We start from the raw sequence: 15,842 nt of genomic DNA, 5'->3' as shown, positions 1-15,842 counted from the left end.
CTGCGCAGAGTTTCTCAGATGGGAATTCTAGGGTCCTGTGTTATTGGCAGGTTGGAGAAGGTGGAGGTGTAGGGCACTTAAGAATTCTGTCCTCTGTCATCTAACCTTAAAATGAGCTAAAATCACACTGTTGCTCATCTCTGTGATTGTGGTCAGTCCCCATTTTGGGTCAGCACCATTCATTTGCATCCATCCAGGAAACATGCACTGAGCACTTTCTATGCACCAGGTGCTATGCTAAGCAGTGTAGATACAACAATAAAAGAGATGCTTGGAGCTTACCAGTGTGCAGAGCTCTAGGCCAGGCATTTGGAGGACTTGGGAAGGGAGCTTTGTCCAGCTCCTTGGGAGTCTGGGCCTTCTGGGAATCTTAGGGACCCGACCCAAACCAGCTAGGTTTCCTCTATGCCTGCAGTCTTCCGGGAATGTCTGGGTCACCCATGAGGAGATGGAGACTCTGGCAACGTCCACCAAAACAGTGAGTGTAGCCCTTGGCTCTGGTTAAAACTGGCGACTTCCATGAGATGAAGGGAAGGCTGTGGGGAGTCTTTGGTGCTTGATGTCCCTGATGCTCATTGCATCCTGGTCTCAGGGCGGAGGACTGAGGGGAACGAGGGGAAATTGTGAGCGGTTTGTGTCTGTGTGGTGTGTCCCAGAGGGACATAAGCTTCCCCATGGCCCTCAGCACCCTGTAGTGGAAGAGCCTGGGGCTAAAGAGGGCTTTGCCTTCAATGGGTCTGAGCTCCAGGCTTGATCCCTGGTGCAGGAGCAGGGCTGGGAAAGCCTAACATCTTGCTTGGTTCCCAGTCAATCCCGAGAGGCAAGGAAGTATGTTTTTGCCACACACACATTTGCTCTGCTCTCGCTATGAACATGGACATGCACCAGCCTTCTGCTCTATCTAAACTATCACAGCTGCTTTCCCTGGTCACCCACTTAGCAGCTGAGGCATCTTCTCCCTACTGTGTGTGGGTCCTGGGTAGAGCTGGCTGGGTTTCTTGACTTTGCTTATTTTCCCTGACACGCGGCACTTGTTCCTGCTAGGACAGTGAGGAGGGCAGCTGGGCTCAGGTAAGACCCCTGTCCCTGCCAGGACAGCTCTCAGAAGATCAGGATGGTGTTTTTCCCGCAGGCTCTCTGTCCCTCAAGTCCCAGTGTGTGCATCCCTTTTCATGCTGGGAGCTCTGAATGCAGTTTCTCTGCCCCCACTGAACTCCCAGTGCCCCTCGAGCTCCTTGCTGTAGGGTGAGGAGCCCTGGGGTTGTGCCCTCTATGTGCCTATCTCTTCTCTGCACTTTGCTTCCCACGAATGACAGACTCAGATTGGTACGAGTCTCCCTCTCCCTGCCCCTCTCAGGGCCACTCTGGCAAAGTGGCAGGGCCTCTCATTTGTTCATTTAGTGCACAAAAGTTCATCGGGCATCTACCATGAGCTTTCTGGATATAGAAGTTGTTAACAAGTACAGCATGCATGGAGTAGCAAACAAAGGATTAATATCAGTACAGTATCAATAAGGATTAAAAGGGAAATATTAACAAATAAAGGGACAGCCTCAAATAGTGACAGGTGCCACTGAGAAGAATGAACCAGGAAGCAGCACCGTTTACTCCAGTAGATGGGGCCTGGCCAGTAATCACATTCACACAATGGAACATCGTGCAGCAGAGAAACAGAGGGCTCAGAAATATAATGCTAAGCGAAATGTGCAAGTCCTGATAGCCTCAAAGAATTTGATACTAAAATTCAAAAACAAAGTTAGTAATATATTGTTTGGAAGAACAGACATTACTGATTGTAAAAACTGTGGACACTTTTTTTTTGGTACCAGGAATTGAACTTAGGACCTTGTGCTTGCCAGGCAGGCGCTTATGTTGCTAAACTCCCAGCCCTGTGAATACACTTTTTTTTTTTTTTTTGTCTTTTTCCTTTTTATCGGTACCGGGGATCGAACCCACAACTGCCTGCTTGCAAGGCAGGTGCTTATGCCGCTGAGCTAAATCCCCAGAACCACTGTAAATACAGTTTTAAGGCAGGGGAGTGCTGGACAGAAAGCCAAGCATGGTGGCTACCTCTGGGAGAGGCAGGGAGAAGTGAGAGAGGGAAGAACAGCACAAAGATGGATGTGAGGATGTGGAGAATAACAGTGAAAGTCTGGTCTTTCCCTTCAGTGCTGTCTGCAATGGGAACTTTATATAGTGAGCACACCTGACATGTAGCTTTATATACATCAACACTTTCATGTTAAAAGGAGACAAAATAAATTTACCAATGTGAAAACATCAAGGGAAATATGACAGAGAGTTGCTGTCAAAACTAAAGATTTTGAAAGGTGGCAGTCGTGGAACCTCCCCTTGCTAATGTCAGGAGGTGACTTCCAGTTGGTGCAGGATTTGGGAAGGCAGCAAAGGACCTACAAAAGGGAGCAGAGGATCCATCAAGTGTTAAAGGACTCAACGCGCTATTCACGTGCAAGCCACCTGCCCTTTGTTTTTCTCGGGGCTTCAGACTCTGTTTAATGTCCCCATGGACTGTGAGGCCAGCCATTTTCCAGAGTGAGGCTGGCATGCTTTGCTGCTCTGCAGGTCCACTGTGCACAGTCTGCCCCCTGGGCTGAGTGGGCTCAAGGCTCATGGAGAAGCAGGGAGGCAGGACGTCTGCACAGGGCATTCCAGAGTGAACAAGAAGGGTTCGTATTCTCTGCTGCCCGCCTGCTTGCTGCTGTTCGTTAGTGTAGATAATTGATTCATGAGTGGAACTGGATCTTTTTGAGATCTTGGAAAGCTCTGTTTAAAATCTCCCACCTCAGCTGACCATGGTTGTGCATGCCCATAATCCCAGAACTCTGGGAGGCTGAATCAGGAGAATCACAAGTTCAAGCCCAGCCTATGTAGGTAAGATAGAGACTTAGAGAGAACCTGCCTCAAAATAGAAAATTTAAAAAAGGTCTGGGGATGTAAATCAGTGTGAAGGCCATGGGTTTAGCACTGCAAATAAATAAAGTAAAATAAAATAAACTTCCCTGCACTCTATTTACCCCTTAGTTAAAAGAAACTGAAATTTTATTAGTCCACTCTTCTTACCCCTTTGGTGGAGGATCGGTTAAAGTTTCTCCCAAGCAGATATGCCAGCTGCAACTTGGTGGCACGGCTTTCCTCTTTCTTGTTCCCCAGACCTTGGCCTATGGAGACATGAACCATGAGTGGATTGGGAATGAGTGGCTGCCTAGCCTGGGGCTCCCCCAGTACCGGAGCTACTTCATGGAGTGCCTGGTGGATGCACGCATGCTGGACCACCTCACCAAGAAGGACCTGCGTGTCCACCTGAAGATGGTGGACAGCTTCCATCGGTGAGTGGGGCTGGAACCAGGGCCACTGCCCCAGTGAGGGGGTCTGTGTCGGGAACAGAAATGCCTCTCCTCTTTGCATGGCCAGGTCTAGTGGGTAATGGGTTTCCTTCTTGGGAAAGTTCCACTCTTGTTGAATTCTCATGTTGTCCTGCAATTGGAGGATCTGATCCTCTTACCTCTAACCCTTGAGACAAAAAGTCATTCTCTTTAGTATCTTCTTTGAGATTTTTTCACTGAGGCCTGAATTTCTTAGCTTGTCTTTGGGCTAATTGAATTCTGCTTACCCTGAAAAGACTAAAACTGAATGTGAAATTTGGTTTGGGTGTCTCACTCCCTCTAAACTCAAGGACAATGGATGTCTAGGCCCTTTTTCTGCTGATACTGCAGATTGGAGCTCCTGAGCTTTGAACCCATATTCTTTGGTTCAGAGATCAACCAGTCCTATCTTCCTCTGTACTGAAGAGATCTTCTGTTTAGAAGTGTGGCAGTGGAGGTCCTAAACTGACAATGTGTGGGCAGAATTTGGTCTGCAGATATGTTTTGTTTGGCCCACATGTATTTTAAAAACCATGAATCTAGTTGCCAGTACTTAAACAGGAGGAGACTTTACATAAACCTCCAGACTTCTGGTTTCTCTTGAAAAACCTCAAGTTCTGTCCGCACATTTCTCCATGAAAATGACCTACTACAGGTGGAGAGCGATACCCTCACAGGATGGGGGGGGGGCTTCTCCAGGTCCTTCTGGGTCCCTCCAGCTGCCTGCCTTATGTGCATTTGCCCACCTGGTCCACTGGGCATTTAAGTTGGAGAGCGAGGTGGGTGACAGTGTTGCAGGCCTGACAGCTGTTGGAGTCCTTTGCAGCACCCAACTCCAAGCAGCACAGGCTGCTGCTTCAGCCAGATCTTTTGCCTTGAGAGGATAATGACAGGGGTGAGGCTGAAAAGTGTGGGCTTTCAGGATTTCCTCAGGGCCTGTGGGTGTCCCCCAAGGATGTGGGGGACCGTTGATGACCTCCAACTCAGAGCAGAACTAGGGATCTAGTTAGCTTTCTCATGTCATAGGAGCATGGGAAGGATTCTTAGCCCAAGGTCACTAGGGATGATGGCAGAGTACAGGTGGAACAAGACTGCTGCCTCAGGGCCACCACCCTGCAGAGACTCCTGTCCTGGGACCCTTGCCTTCCTGACCCCAGTGCCCCCAACACAGCTTATGAGGGCGACTTGCGAGGGAAGCCTGTGTGCTCCCTCTGCACTCTCCTCTCCTCCCTCCACTGGGACTGAAAGGGAATCCTTTGTCTCTGCCCAGGAGACTGCCAGACCTAGCTGCACCTGTCCCCTGCTGGTGATTGATAGGGCTGGGGAGAAGGCTGGTCCCTCGCCAAGCTGGGATGTGCTGGTTGCTGGAAGATGTCAGCCAGCCTCACCCTGCAGCACGGAAGTCCTCCCACAGCCCCTGTCCCCAGAGTTGGGAGCAAAGCCCAGCCTGCTGCGTGGTTCCAGCTCTGGCTCTGCATCTCGAGTGCTTTGGAGTTTCTAAAGCTAACTCCTCCATCTTTGACACCCAGCTCAGAGGCTTTTCCTTGGACAGGGCATTCTGCTGGGTGGGTTTCCTCAAGGAGCTCCTGTTTGAATCAGACCTACACACACAGTAACCAGAACCTTCATCCTTGAAGTGCTCCCATTTCTGAGTACATGAGATGTCCCAGGGGCTGGACTGAGCCCTTTCACTCATTGTCACCACAGTCTGGGAAGGGAGGTAGACCACATCTCACAGATGCTCGGTGACCCTCAGCTTACAAGTGGCAGAGCAAGCATTCAAACGCAGTCTGACCTGTGCTGTAGAGCAGCTCTAAAGTCACAGGAACTGTCTTGAATGTTAACTAGACAGCTTCTGCTCCCTCATGTTGGGCCAAGGCTTAAGTCAGCAGCTTGAGCAATAAATGGGTATGTGAACCAAAGGGGACTCCAGAAATGATGCCTCTGAGCTGTGAGGGAGTCGCTGTTCTAGGCAGAAGGGTTGGCCAGGCAGCACTGCGGGGAGGGAGGCGGGCAGGGTGTTTGCCTGACTTATCCTCACAAATAGAGTCAGATGCAGTTGCTGTTGGGAGGGACCTTCTGGTCTGTTCCTCCATGGGCGTAGAAACCCAGGCAGGCTGAGGGACCAGGCAGTGCTCACATTTGAGATATGCAGATATGGGTCTTCTAACATAGGGTGAGCTGCCTTGAGGGTCCCCAGAGCTGTCCAGATACTGGCTCAGTGTATTCCTAAGGATGCTCTGGGGTGACTGCTGCATAGGAGGAGCTCAGACCAATAGCTCTGGGGTCTTTTCTAATCCACAGTGTCTGTGGCCCTCAGGCTGGTTTAGGTTTCATTTATGCAGTGCTTTTATGGCCTGCTACTCAGGAAGTTCTCTTCATAATTTATGTGAATTATTTCATTTAATTCACTAAGCACTTATAAAAGAGTACGTATTATGTGCTAGAAGTTTAAGATCAGTGAACAAAACAAAATCCCCTACCCTCCTGCAGCTTACATTCTAACTGGTAAGGAACAATAAATGTAAGGTATGTGACTAGATAAAAATTCTAGGGAAAAAAGTAAGGGGAATTGGGAGTGTGGGTCCGGGGAAGTGATGGTGATGGTGTAGTTTTAACTCTGATGAACAAGGTGACGGATGGGTTGGACTGAGAAAGTGATATTTGAGAAAACTTAATGGAAGAGTGAGCCATGTTGCAGGGACAGTACAGATGTTCTGGGCAGAGTAAGCAGCCAGTGCAAAGGCCTTGAGGCACAAAGATCTAGGCAGCCTGCTGTTTTGAGGACCCAAAGGGGTGTGCCTGAGGCTGCTGCAGAGAATGAGGGTGAGGGTAACCACAGGGAGGGTCAGATGGGTAAGGGAACCCATTGTGCAGGTCACCAAAAGAACTCTGAGAGAAATGGTAATATAAAAGGAGCAACTTGTTTTTTCTTTTTTCTTTTTCTTTCTTTCTTTCTTTTTTTTTTACTTGTGATTAATGTGAGTCTTTGTCACTTACATGCCTGGAGAGAGGGGACAGGGAAGATGTAAGGTAACAGAGAGAGAGAGAGACAGACAGACAGACAGAGAGACAGAGAGAGGAGTGACCTTGGCTCCAGTGCAGCCCTGTTGGGGGCAGGAGGGGTGGCGGGGGCTGGGTGCTCCTTGTGCTGCACTGGACCTGCTGGGGCAGGTGTGGCAGGTGGGGGAGAGCATGGTCCCACTGAGGCTGAGGCTCTGGCTGCTGTGTGCTTACAGAACCAGTCTTCAGTACGGCATCATGTGTCTGAAGAGGCTGAACTATGATCGGAAGGAATTGGAGAAGAGGCGGGAGGAGAGCCAGCATGAGACCAAGGGTAAGCCCCTAGGGCCTGGCGGGCCGCTAGGAAGGGTGCCTCACGAGCAGAAAAGCAGGAGAGAGTGTCCTGAACCTCAGGAAACTCTGAGCACTAAAGGGAAGATGCATCCCCAGCCTCTGGGAGCTCCTGGCCTGATGAAGCAGACAGTGCCCAGGGCCAGCACAGTCATTCCTGTCTAAATCCCCTCCCAGACAGTGGCCACCAGCCAGAAAGGTGGGAGGAAGCCCAAGACAGCGCCTTCACTGGTGTGCTCATGGGCCTTGGTCTGGTAGGGTTGGATGGGAGAGATGCAGGTTTTAGAGGAGACTTTGAAGGTGAAAATAAGGGAAGGCCATTCTGGCCTGGGGAAGGGGACGACCTATGCAGGGATTCCGGGGAGTCTGTGGGCCTGACTGAGGCTGACGGATGGCAGGGATGGAGGAAGGAGGGGAAAGGTTAGAGAGGTGGAGGTGAGCAGGAGCCAGAGAGCAGGCTGATGGGCTCCAGGACCTCTGTTCCTACCCCTGGAGGCGCCTGGACCAAATTTGCTGTTTCTGCCCTTTCCTTCCTCTGCCCTCTAGATGTGCTGGTCTGGACCAACGACCAAGTGGTTCATTGGGTCCAGTCCATTGGGCTTCGGGACTACGCGGGCAACCTTCATGAGAGTGGTGTCCACGGTGCCCTGCTGGCCCTTGATGAGAACTTTGACCACAACACCCTGGCTTTGGTCCTGCAGATCCCCACACAGAACACCCAGGTCTGCAACATCAGACTCATGTACAGGCTCCACAATTTGCTGGTGTGTGTGTGTGAGTGGGGGGCTTTCTGGGCCATTGCTGCATTCTCAAACCTCCCGTGTGATGCCTGTGCAGAATAGCTAAAGCCCATAGGGAACACATGTGGCCACGTCATCTCCTCCCAACTCTGTGTTGTAGCTGAGACTCTGCCTTCCTTGGCTCTGACCTGCTTGACTGAGCAGAACATCAACTCCTTTGTCTGCCCCCTTAGGGATCTGCCCCTGGTCCCATGGGCCTCCACAAACTAATTATACTGTACAGCACAGTCCAGAGCCTCCTCATGCCAGGACTCTGTCTGCCTGTCAACAGGGCAAAAGATTAGGCATCTTCTTCAATTACATTTCATAATTATTATGGAGCTGTCATCCAAGAATATATCTAAATTCCCTTGAACCTATTTATACTTTTGGCCTTTCTAACTTCCTGTGGGTAATGGGATTCTACTAACAGTTGTGTAAAGTACTTCCTGATTTTATTTGTCCTACATATGCTCCTGCCAGGCTCCCCCTGAGGAGGGAGCTGCCTTCTCCTTAGAGCTGAAGTTTGGTAAGCCTGCTGCTATTTGACCAGTACTCACCTTTTGTGAAAACTGAATTTCACAAACTCTGATCCTGTTGTCCCTGGGCCTGAGCTTTTGTCACTCCAGTCAGAGTGGTCTTAATTCCTTTAGCCTTTCCTCATATAGACATGCCTCTGTCCCCTGATCAGTTTAGCTGCCCTTGTCTGGACTGTTTGCAGCTGCCAGGTTGCTTTTGAAACTCAGCCACCAGCGCTGCACAGGCTATTCTGGGAGCAGACACGCTTTGGCTCGAGTGAGGGGAGAGCTGTGTTGTCTCAAAGTTCTGGGTGGAGTGTTGGCCTTTGGGGTTCATGGCAGCCCAGTGTGTCCTTAGTGACCCTTTGGGACCAGTGACCTCTCCTAACCAATCAAAATGGATAGTGAAGATCCACACTTCTCTAATAAAATTTCTCCCAAACACACTCTACACTTGCTTTAGCTTCTACCTCATTTGTCATTTTCCTGGCTGCTTACACAGCTCTGCAAGGTGTTTCTGAAACTGATACCTATCCACTTAGCCTTTCCTTAGTCAGAGGAACAGTGTCATTGGACACTTGAATATTTATTACACTTCTCCTTTCAGGGTACTTGTAATAGTATTACTTTCTCAATACCGATAAAGACTATCCTTATTGAATGCTGTGATTATTATCTTCCACCCAGAAAAGGGCTTTTCTCTTTCGTTTACTTCCTATTTACTTTAAAAATGCATTCCTATTCTACTTTAAAATGAATGCACATTTTGTGGATAGCAGTAATCCTGTAAATTGTAGTAGGGAGGCAGCTCTGTTGTTTTCTCAGTGTTCATATTTTCCTGACATGTTTATTTCACTTAGCTCTCAAGGGAAGTGATATCTGACTCAGTATGGAATCCGTCATTTAATATGGTCACAATATTTGGTGACTGAAAGTTTGCAAATTTTCCTGTGTCTGGCTATTTTCTTTTTTTTTTTAAACTTTTTTTTAATCGGTACCGGGGATGATCGAACTCACGACCGCCTGCTTGTAAGGCAGGTACTTGTGCCGCTGAGCTAAATCCCCAGCCCCTGGCTATTTTCTTGATGAGTTAATTTCTGGAAAACCTAGAGAAAGGTTTTGTGTACCATGCAGCTCAGAGCCTCTGATAACCCTGACTGAGTGGTCTTCCTAATTTTAGTTCATGATGTGAAGCCTTGAAATGTATTTATTTAATCTGAGTAAGTTAAGTTCTGTTTGTTTATGGTCTGCATCCTTTTTTTCCCCACACCCTTCCAAAAGCAGGTGAGTCCGATTTTTCTCCAGTAGGTAAAGCCAATCCTTCATTTGTTCTATGAGCCTACTTTTTAAAAATATTACATTTTTTTCTAATTTTCTAAGCTTAACAGTTTCACTTTTAATAGGACCCTGAGATTTGTTAAAAGGAATAGCCTCAGGAAGGTGGTGAAGGTTTCGAATGGCCTAATGCACCAAAGTCCTGCCCCATCTGCCCTAGGACCCTGGGAAACGGGGAAAATGGTATAAAGGTCACTGACTGCACTTTCCTCTCTTACTGTGTGGACTCCAGGCCCGCCAGGTGATGGAGAGAGAGTTCAATAACCTTTTGGCCTTGGGCACAGACCGGAAGCTGGATGACGTAAGTACCTATTCATAAATCAAGGGTCTCAGAGATTTGGTCACTAAAGTTCACAAACTCTGCTTTCCTGGCTGATGACTGGTGTGCTGGCCCAAGGGAGACCAGGCGTAGCTGGGCTTGTCTTTGGGCAGCAGTAGGCTGTGGAGAAGACTCTATGAAACTCCTTTCTTTTTTTTTTTTTTTTTTCTTTTTTTTTTTTGGTCTTTTTCCTTTTTATCGGTACCGGGGATCGAACTCACAACTGCCTGCTTGCAAGGCAGGCGCTTATGCCGCTGAGCTAAATCCCCAGGCCCGAAACTCCTTTCTGGTATAAAAGCAGAAAGCTCTTCTGTGTTATACTCCTAGCATCTTCCTGCTCTATGCCTAGCACAACTTGCCACACAGGATCAAAGGTTTTTCCACAAAGACCGCATCATTGCTTTTCTTTCTTTCTTTCTTTCTTTTTTTTTTTTTTTGTCTTTTTCGTTTTTATCGGTACCAGGGATCGAACTCACGACTGCCTGCTTGCAAGGCAGGCCCTTATGCCGCTGAGCTAAACCCCCAAGACCACATCATTGGGAGAGCACCTTTGTTTTTAGCTGTCAGGCCGAACTAGCACATCTCTGTCCTGCCCAGTAAGCCTTGCCATTAATTTTATTAGGTCTGCCCTTGGAGTTAAAAGATACCCCTGACATCTGGAGCCACAGTACTCCTTTAGCGACGTTTGGCAAGCTCACTGGCTTCCTGAGGATGTGGCCCCTTCTCCCCTTGCCTCCTCTCTGCTTACGTTCCTATCACCAACCTTGCTTGCCCTTGCTGGTCAGGTCTGCTTCAGCTGATTTGGCTCCAAGCGAGTTAAAAAAGAACTGAACTCTTTATTTTTAGCTTTTCCGTCTTCAGTCAGATCATTGTTGCTTAGTTGGGTTTAACAGGGCTAAAAACAACTGGGTAGAATGATCGCTTTGCCTCAGTAGACAGGAAGGACACACTCAAGAATATGCATAATTCAGTGAGGTGTGTTTTCTTCACAGAGGTACCTGAATTGTGTGTGTGGGAATACAGATGGTATGTAAATGCCAACCAGGGAGATAAACGAATACCCCTCCAGCTGTCTCCACTCTCAAAGACCTCAATTTTCTTGGTGCTTCTGGGATAATGGCCTCACCAGTCAGGCCCCACATACCTAGAATTTTAACTTTTTTTGTTGCTTTCTGGAAAAATGACTCCTGTATACATTAGCATGGTGCTTTCTCTTATAAAAAAAAATTACTCCTCAATTCTTATAAAATACCCTTAGAATGCCTGTGCAAGGGATGGGCCAGGCATGGTGGCACAATGGTGACAGACATTTCACTTTATGCTCACTGTCACTTATGGACAGGTTATTATCCCCATTTTACAGGAAATTGTAGCTCAAAGAAGTATGTTACTACTGCCCCAGGGCTGATGTGTGGCAGAGTAGGTCTGGAGCAGACTGCCTCTGATTGCTGCATCCTCTCCTGTATCTCACTCCTCCCAGGAGCTCCGGAAGCTGGCTGGCCTGGGAGGCTTCAGACCTTGGGGTAGAACAATATAGTTAAGTTGGTGATACCACTGGATAGCACAGTGGGGTTTCTGGGATGCATCTGCAGTGGAGAGGGCAGCTGGAGAGGACTGGTTTTTCTTGTAGGATGCTTAGAGTGGAAACCAGGTCCTAGGAATGAGGTGAGACTGGTGAGGGGGGCAGTACAGGCAGAAATCTGAGGTTTAAGGAGGCGGCCCTGGTCCAGGCACCTAGCGCTTCATCAAAATCTTGAGCTGTCTCTTCTTAGACAGCTAGGCTTCCTGTCAGTTCTGGTTCCATTTCCTCTCACGGATCAGAAAGGCTTCATCCAGTTCTCCCTCTTGATGAAGATCAGGACCCAAGAGGGCAGGAGCAGAAAAAACATGCTGGTCACGCCACAGAGGACGAATAGAAACCAACCTAGAGGGCTGGCTGAAGGTGGAAAGGGGACTGAAAGAAACAGGTGTGAACTAGGTGATGGGAAAAACGAAGTTCCTGCTAAACATAGGAATGCACTCCTGTGTAGGGAGCTAACTGCTATCCATTCATTGAACAGATATTTATTGTCAGCAGTATTCCCAGACACTACTCAGGAGCTGAGGAGACAACAGTTAGAACAAAAAAGATCATAACCACAGCTTCTGGATCCTTGGAGGAGAGAGAGGAGACAGGAGGGAGGAGAGAGAGACAGACAGACAGACAAAGTGAAAGGGGTGAAGCGAGGGAGAGTATAAGGAGGAAAGGGCAGGAGAAAGTAATACTAATGAAATGATCTCCTCGGTCCATGTAACAATTCTACTAGGATGGAAACTATGACAGAGAGGTATCTGCTACTAAGAATTGATTGGAGTCAGTGCCCTCCACAGGGCACAAACAACAAATCCCAAGGGAGTGGGGCCAGGAGGGCAACAGTGTCCCTGTTCACCCTGGTACCACTCTGCCTGCAGCTTGCAGCCCTTGAACACAGTGATGGACGGGAGCATGGCTGCAAAGCAGGTGGATGTGGATCAAAAGGGTGGGGCAGGGAGAGGGACACATCCTGTAGGGTTGGGGCTCTGCCTGCCTGTTGGCAAGCTAGTTAGAGAGCAAGCCGGCATAGTGAAATGGTAGATGGAAGGAGGCAGCTTGCCATGTCCTTTGGAGGAGTGTGTTTCTGGTTATCTGCCTGCACGGTCTCTGTTACATCGGATCCCCTGGGGTAGGTAGCCTAAGAACATGTAGGGCAGATATTGTATCTCCATGTCACAGATGAGGACCCTGAAGGTCTTAAGGTCCCGTGCTAGAACACCGCCAAGCCAGAATTGGAAGCCAGGGGGACTAGTGGGTGATCCTGTGGAGAGACTCAGAAGAGGAATAGCTTGAAAGATCGATGGGCAACCTGAGCTCAGTTTGAGAAGATTGGGGTGAGCAGGGAAGCAGGGTTTGACTGCTGGATGACAGATCTGAACATACGACCTCCCCAACCCTAGGTAGAGGCAGCCATCCACATCAGGCTGATTCACTCAAAAGGGGAAAAACTGCGGGCTCCAGAGGAAGGGCGACCTCGTTCGCTTCATTCCAAAGGGGTAGCGGGGAGCTGTACCCTAACCGGCTGCAGCCGCCCTCCCCAGGCTGGGAGCAAGGGCAGCAATTCTAACCACCCTTCGTTGCCCTCCTTGCTGCAGGGGGAGGACAAGGTGTTCCGGCGCGCGCCCTCCTGGAGGAAACGCTTCCGGCCGCGGGACCACCACAGCAGCGGCCTGCTCGGCGCCTCGGCCGAGACCCTGCCGGCCGCCTTCCGCGTGTCCACCCTGGGGCCCCTGCAGCCCCCCGCGGCCCCGCCCAAGAAGATGCTGCCCGAAGGTGAGTGGCGGGCGGGCCGAGCACGGCCGAGGCCCGCGGGCGCTGACTCCTGGCCGGGCGCGGGGAGAGGCGAGGCTGGCGGCTGGCGCCGCGCGCTGCCGGGCTGTGGCTGCACTAACGCTGCGGTGGGGCGGGGGCGCTGCCGGCCAGGCCCCGCGGCCCGAGCGTGTGCGCGCACTAACCCGCCGCTCTGTGTGTTCTCCCGCGGCTGCCGATTCCTGCCAGCCGGGACGGCGGGGGCGCAGAGACTGGAGACCTCCACGGTTCGGACCTACTCCTGCTGACCCCCCTGCCTCCCGCCCGCCCCGGGTCCGTCGGGGTGTGCCCCCGGCTCGGGGTAAGTGGCCAGGCCCTGGGACGCCGGCCTCTGCCGCCGGCCGGCCCTGCAGCCCCGCCCCGCTCGCGCCAGTCCTGCCCGGCTGCCCTGCGCGCTTCCAGCGGCCCGGGGCGCTTTGCGCTTGGGAGCCTGTTGCAGCCCCCCTGCCACCGCGCCGCCGTCTGGGGACTGGCTCTGACTCCGCGTCCCCTGTCTCTGTCTCTTCTCTCTTAGCTCACTCCCACTATCTCTACGGACACATGCTCTCCGCCTTCCGGGACTAGCCATGGCCCTCAGGGCTGGCGTCTACCTGGTTTCACAGGCCCAGCCGGCCCTGACCTTTCCTGCTCGGTCCCTTATCTCCCGCGACTCCTAGTCTCGTCTGTGACTTTCCAGTTGCCCTGGATCTCAAGAATATACTCATCCAGCCCCTCGGCATCCTAGTACCCCGACTCCCACTGCGTGTCCTTTGTAAGTCTCCTGGATGTGGCCGGGGTCTCCCGCTGTAGTGTAGGTGCCCTGGTTGCCCATGCTTGGGATTCTCCGGGAGGGAGGAAGGGCAGCCCAGGGTGGGTATGATGCCACCCAGGCTCTTCTGGACCTATTTCGGGCTGGACTTCACCCTCCTCCAAGGTCAGGATACTGGGCCAAGGACCGAGATGGTGCATCCAGGAAAGGGGCACTGCAGACTCTGTTCTGCTTGAGTTATGCTGCCTCGTGGTCCCTGGCCACTCTGGTTCTTGTACCAGGTGGTCTGAGGTTGATTTTGACACCTCCAACATCATACTTCCTCTAAACCATCACCACAAGTTGAAAATCCTGCCTTTAGGACTTGCTTGGGGGCTGAAGAGATGTAGGAGATCACATTTTTTCTCATAATGGCGAGGCCAGGAGAAGAGCTAAAGTAGAAATTCGGGAACTGAGCTTACACTGAATCCTAAATGTGAGTTTAGGAAGAGTCAAGAGGAGATGAACCTCAGAGCAATAGGCCAGGGTGACAGAGGGTGGGGAAACTCTCAGCCCTTGCTTGGTGAGAAGTGTAAGCAAGCAGGAGGGAGGGCTGATGGCCTCTGGTAGCCTGAAGCCCAAAGGGCGGTTGGAATGCCCCCACCCTGGAGGGATCTCAGCCCCAGAGGCAGAACAGATCTAACTGTGCTGCTAACTCTACCACCAGCAATCTTTTCCTGCTGTCCCACTCACTCCCTAATCTCAGCCTTATGAGAGTAAACCTCATGGGAGGACTGAATATGTGTTGACCCTAAAATCAGGTTTGGGAAAGAGGCAGTCTGGAATTTCCTTCCTATGACCTGCCAGGGAGAAAATAAAGCTTCCTTTTCATTGAATCACGTCCCTGATTCAGGAAATCCAGTATTGAAGGCAGTTATACCTCCTTATCTTCAAATCATCCAGCCCTTGACTGGGTTGTCCTGGGACTGCTTTCTCTCTAGAAATTCCTCAGACCCACCCAGCTTCCGTCACTTTAATCTCTCCCTAGCAGCAAGGTAGGAACTGGGTTAGAGGGATGCAGGTGCTGGTTGGGAGGACTGTTATTCCCAAGAAATTCCTCTTCTTCACCTATTCTTCTAATTTAATAGGGGGCTTAAAAATGTTTGGGAGGATGATGGGACATTGGGCTTCCTTGGAGAGGAGAGGAAAAGCATCAGGCACGTTTATTGGAAAAGGTCCAGCACAATGCCATCCTACAGGTGGCTGGAGCAGCTGGTTTGTGACCTGATCCATTTGGGTTGAGCAAGGGCTGGACTAGCAGGTGGGGCAGTAGGCCAAAGCACCCGTCCAGAGGAGGGATAGAGAGCTGTGCCATGTCTTAGAGCCTGTTGCTGCTACCTGCTAGAAGAGAGCCCAGTAGGGTATGTAGGTAGACTCTTGCCTGGGCTGGGGCAGGCAGCCACCTGCCCTTGCTCTTGTTCCTTGTTTACTGCCCTTCCTGTCAGGCCATTGGGAATGACAGTAGAAAATTATTGAGCAGAAAATGAATTGGATAGAGAGAAAGAGCCCAATGTCAGGGAAATGAATGCTGAAATTAGAGAGAAAGTCCAGGTTCCTAAGATTGGTGGAGTTCAGCACTAAAAGGCCATCTGACTGCTTCAGGGGACTGCCTGTCCATGGGGTAGGCATAAAGGACGGTCAGCCCCAGCTTGTCCTCCCTACAACAGCCATGTCGTAATGCAGCAAGTTGGGGGAGCCAGGTCCATCCAGGGCCCCTTGGGAAGGACTGCAGTGAGGGGACGGAGGAGAGGAAACTGCACAGTGATGGATGGCTGTTGTCTCGGTGTACCCTTGCCTCATAGTTGATGCATTTTCTTTGGAGAGTCACAGTGACCCAAGCCCTCCTCGCCAGCCTCCATGTCTCCCCAGTTCTTCTCTGTACTGTATTGGCTCAGTGCATTGGAGCAGGTGTGTGGATGCGTGTGGGGTGTGAGTGTGGGTGTGTACATACCAATAAACAACCTGGTTTTAAGACAACATACAAA

At 50.6% G+C, this 15,842-nt stretch overlaps 1 protein-coding gene across 6 annotated transcripts in view; it reads left to right on the top strand.

Moving 5' to 3' along the window:
- Positions 1 to 15,842, top strand: part of Ppfia4 (PTPRF interacting protein alpha 4) — a 47,874-nt gene extending 32,032 nt beyond the window's left edge. For 2 of the 6 annotated variants that reach the window (XR_002792454.2, XR_216386.4), the window contains exons 23-31: positions 416 to 478; positions 1,045 to 1,071; positions 3,172 to 3,347; positions 6,623 to 6,720; positions 7,284 to 7,459; positions 9,602 to 9,670; positions 12,857 to 13,034; positions 13,260 to 13,371; positions 13,585 to 15,842. Coding sequence is in view for 2 of the 6 variants with exons in the window: in XM_023567145.2 (XP_023422913.2) it covers positions 416 to 478; positions 1,045 to 1,071; positions 3,172 to 3,347; positions 6,623 to 6,720; positions 7,284 to 7,459; positions 9,602 to 9,670; positions 12,857 to 13,034; positions 13,585 to 13,634 (837 nt within the window). In the remaining 4 variants the exon portion in view is untranslated. The remainder of the gene's footprint in view (positions 1 to 415; positions 479 to 1,044; positions 1,072 to 3,171; positions 3,348 to 6,622; positions 6,721 to 7,283; positions 7,460 to 9,601; positions 9,671 to 12,856; positions 13,035 to 13,259; positions 13,372 to 13,584) is intronic. The other 4 variants (XR_001202369.3, XM_023567145.2, XR_001202370.3 and 1 more) reach the window with 4 other exon arrangements.

Source organism: Cavia porcellus, unplaced genomic scaffold, assembly GCF_034190915.1.
Source record: "Cavia porcellus strain 051 isolate PalLab524CR breed Dunkin Hartley unplaced genomic scaffold, mCavPor4.1 scaffold_29, whole genome shotgun sequence".
NCBI lineage: Eukaryota > Metazoa > Chordata > Mammalia > Rodentia > Caviidae > Cavia > Cavia porcellus.
Note: the sequence above shows the minus strand (reverse complement) of the source record. Positions and strands in the feature narration are given on the sequence as shown.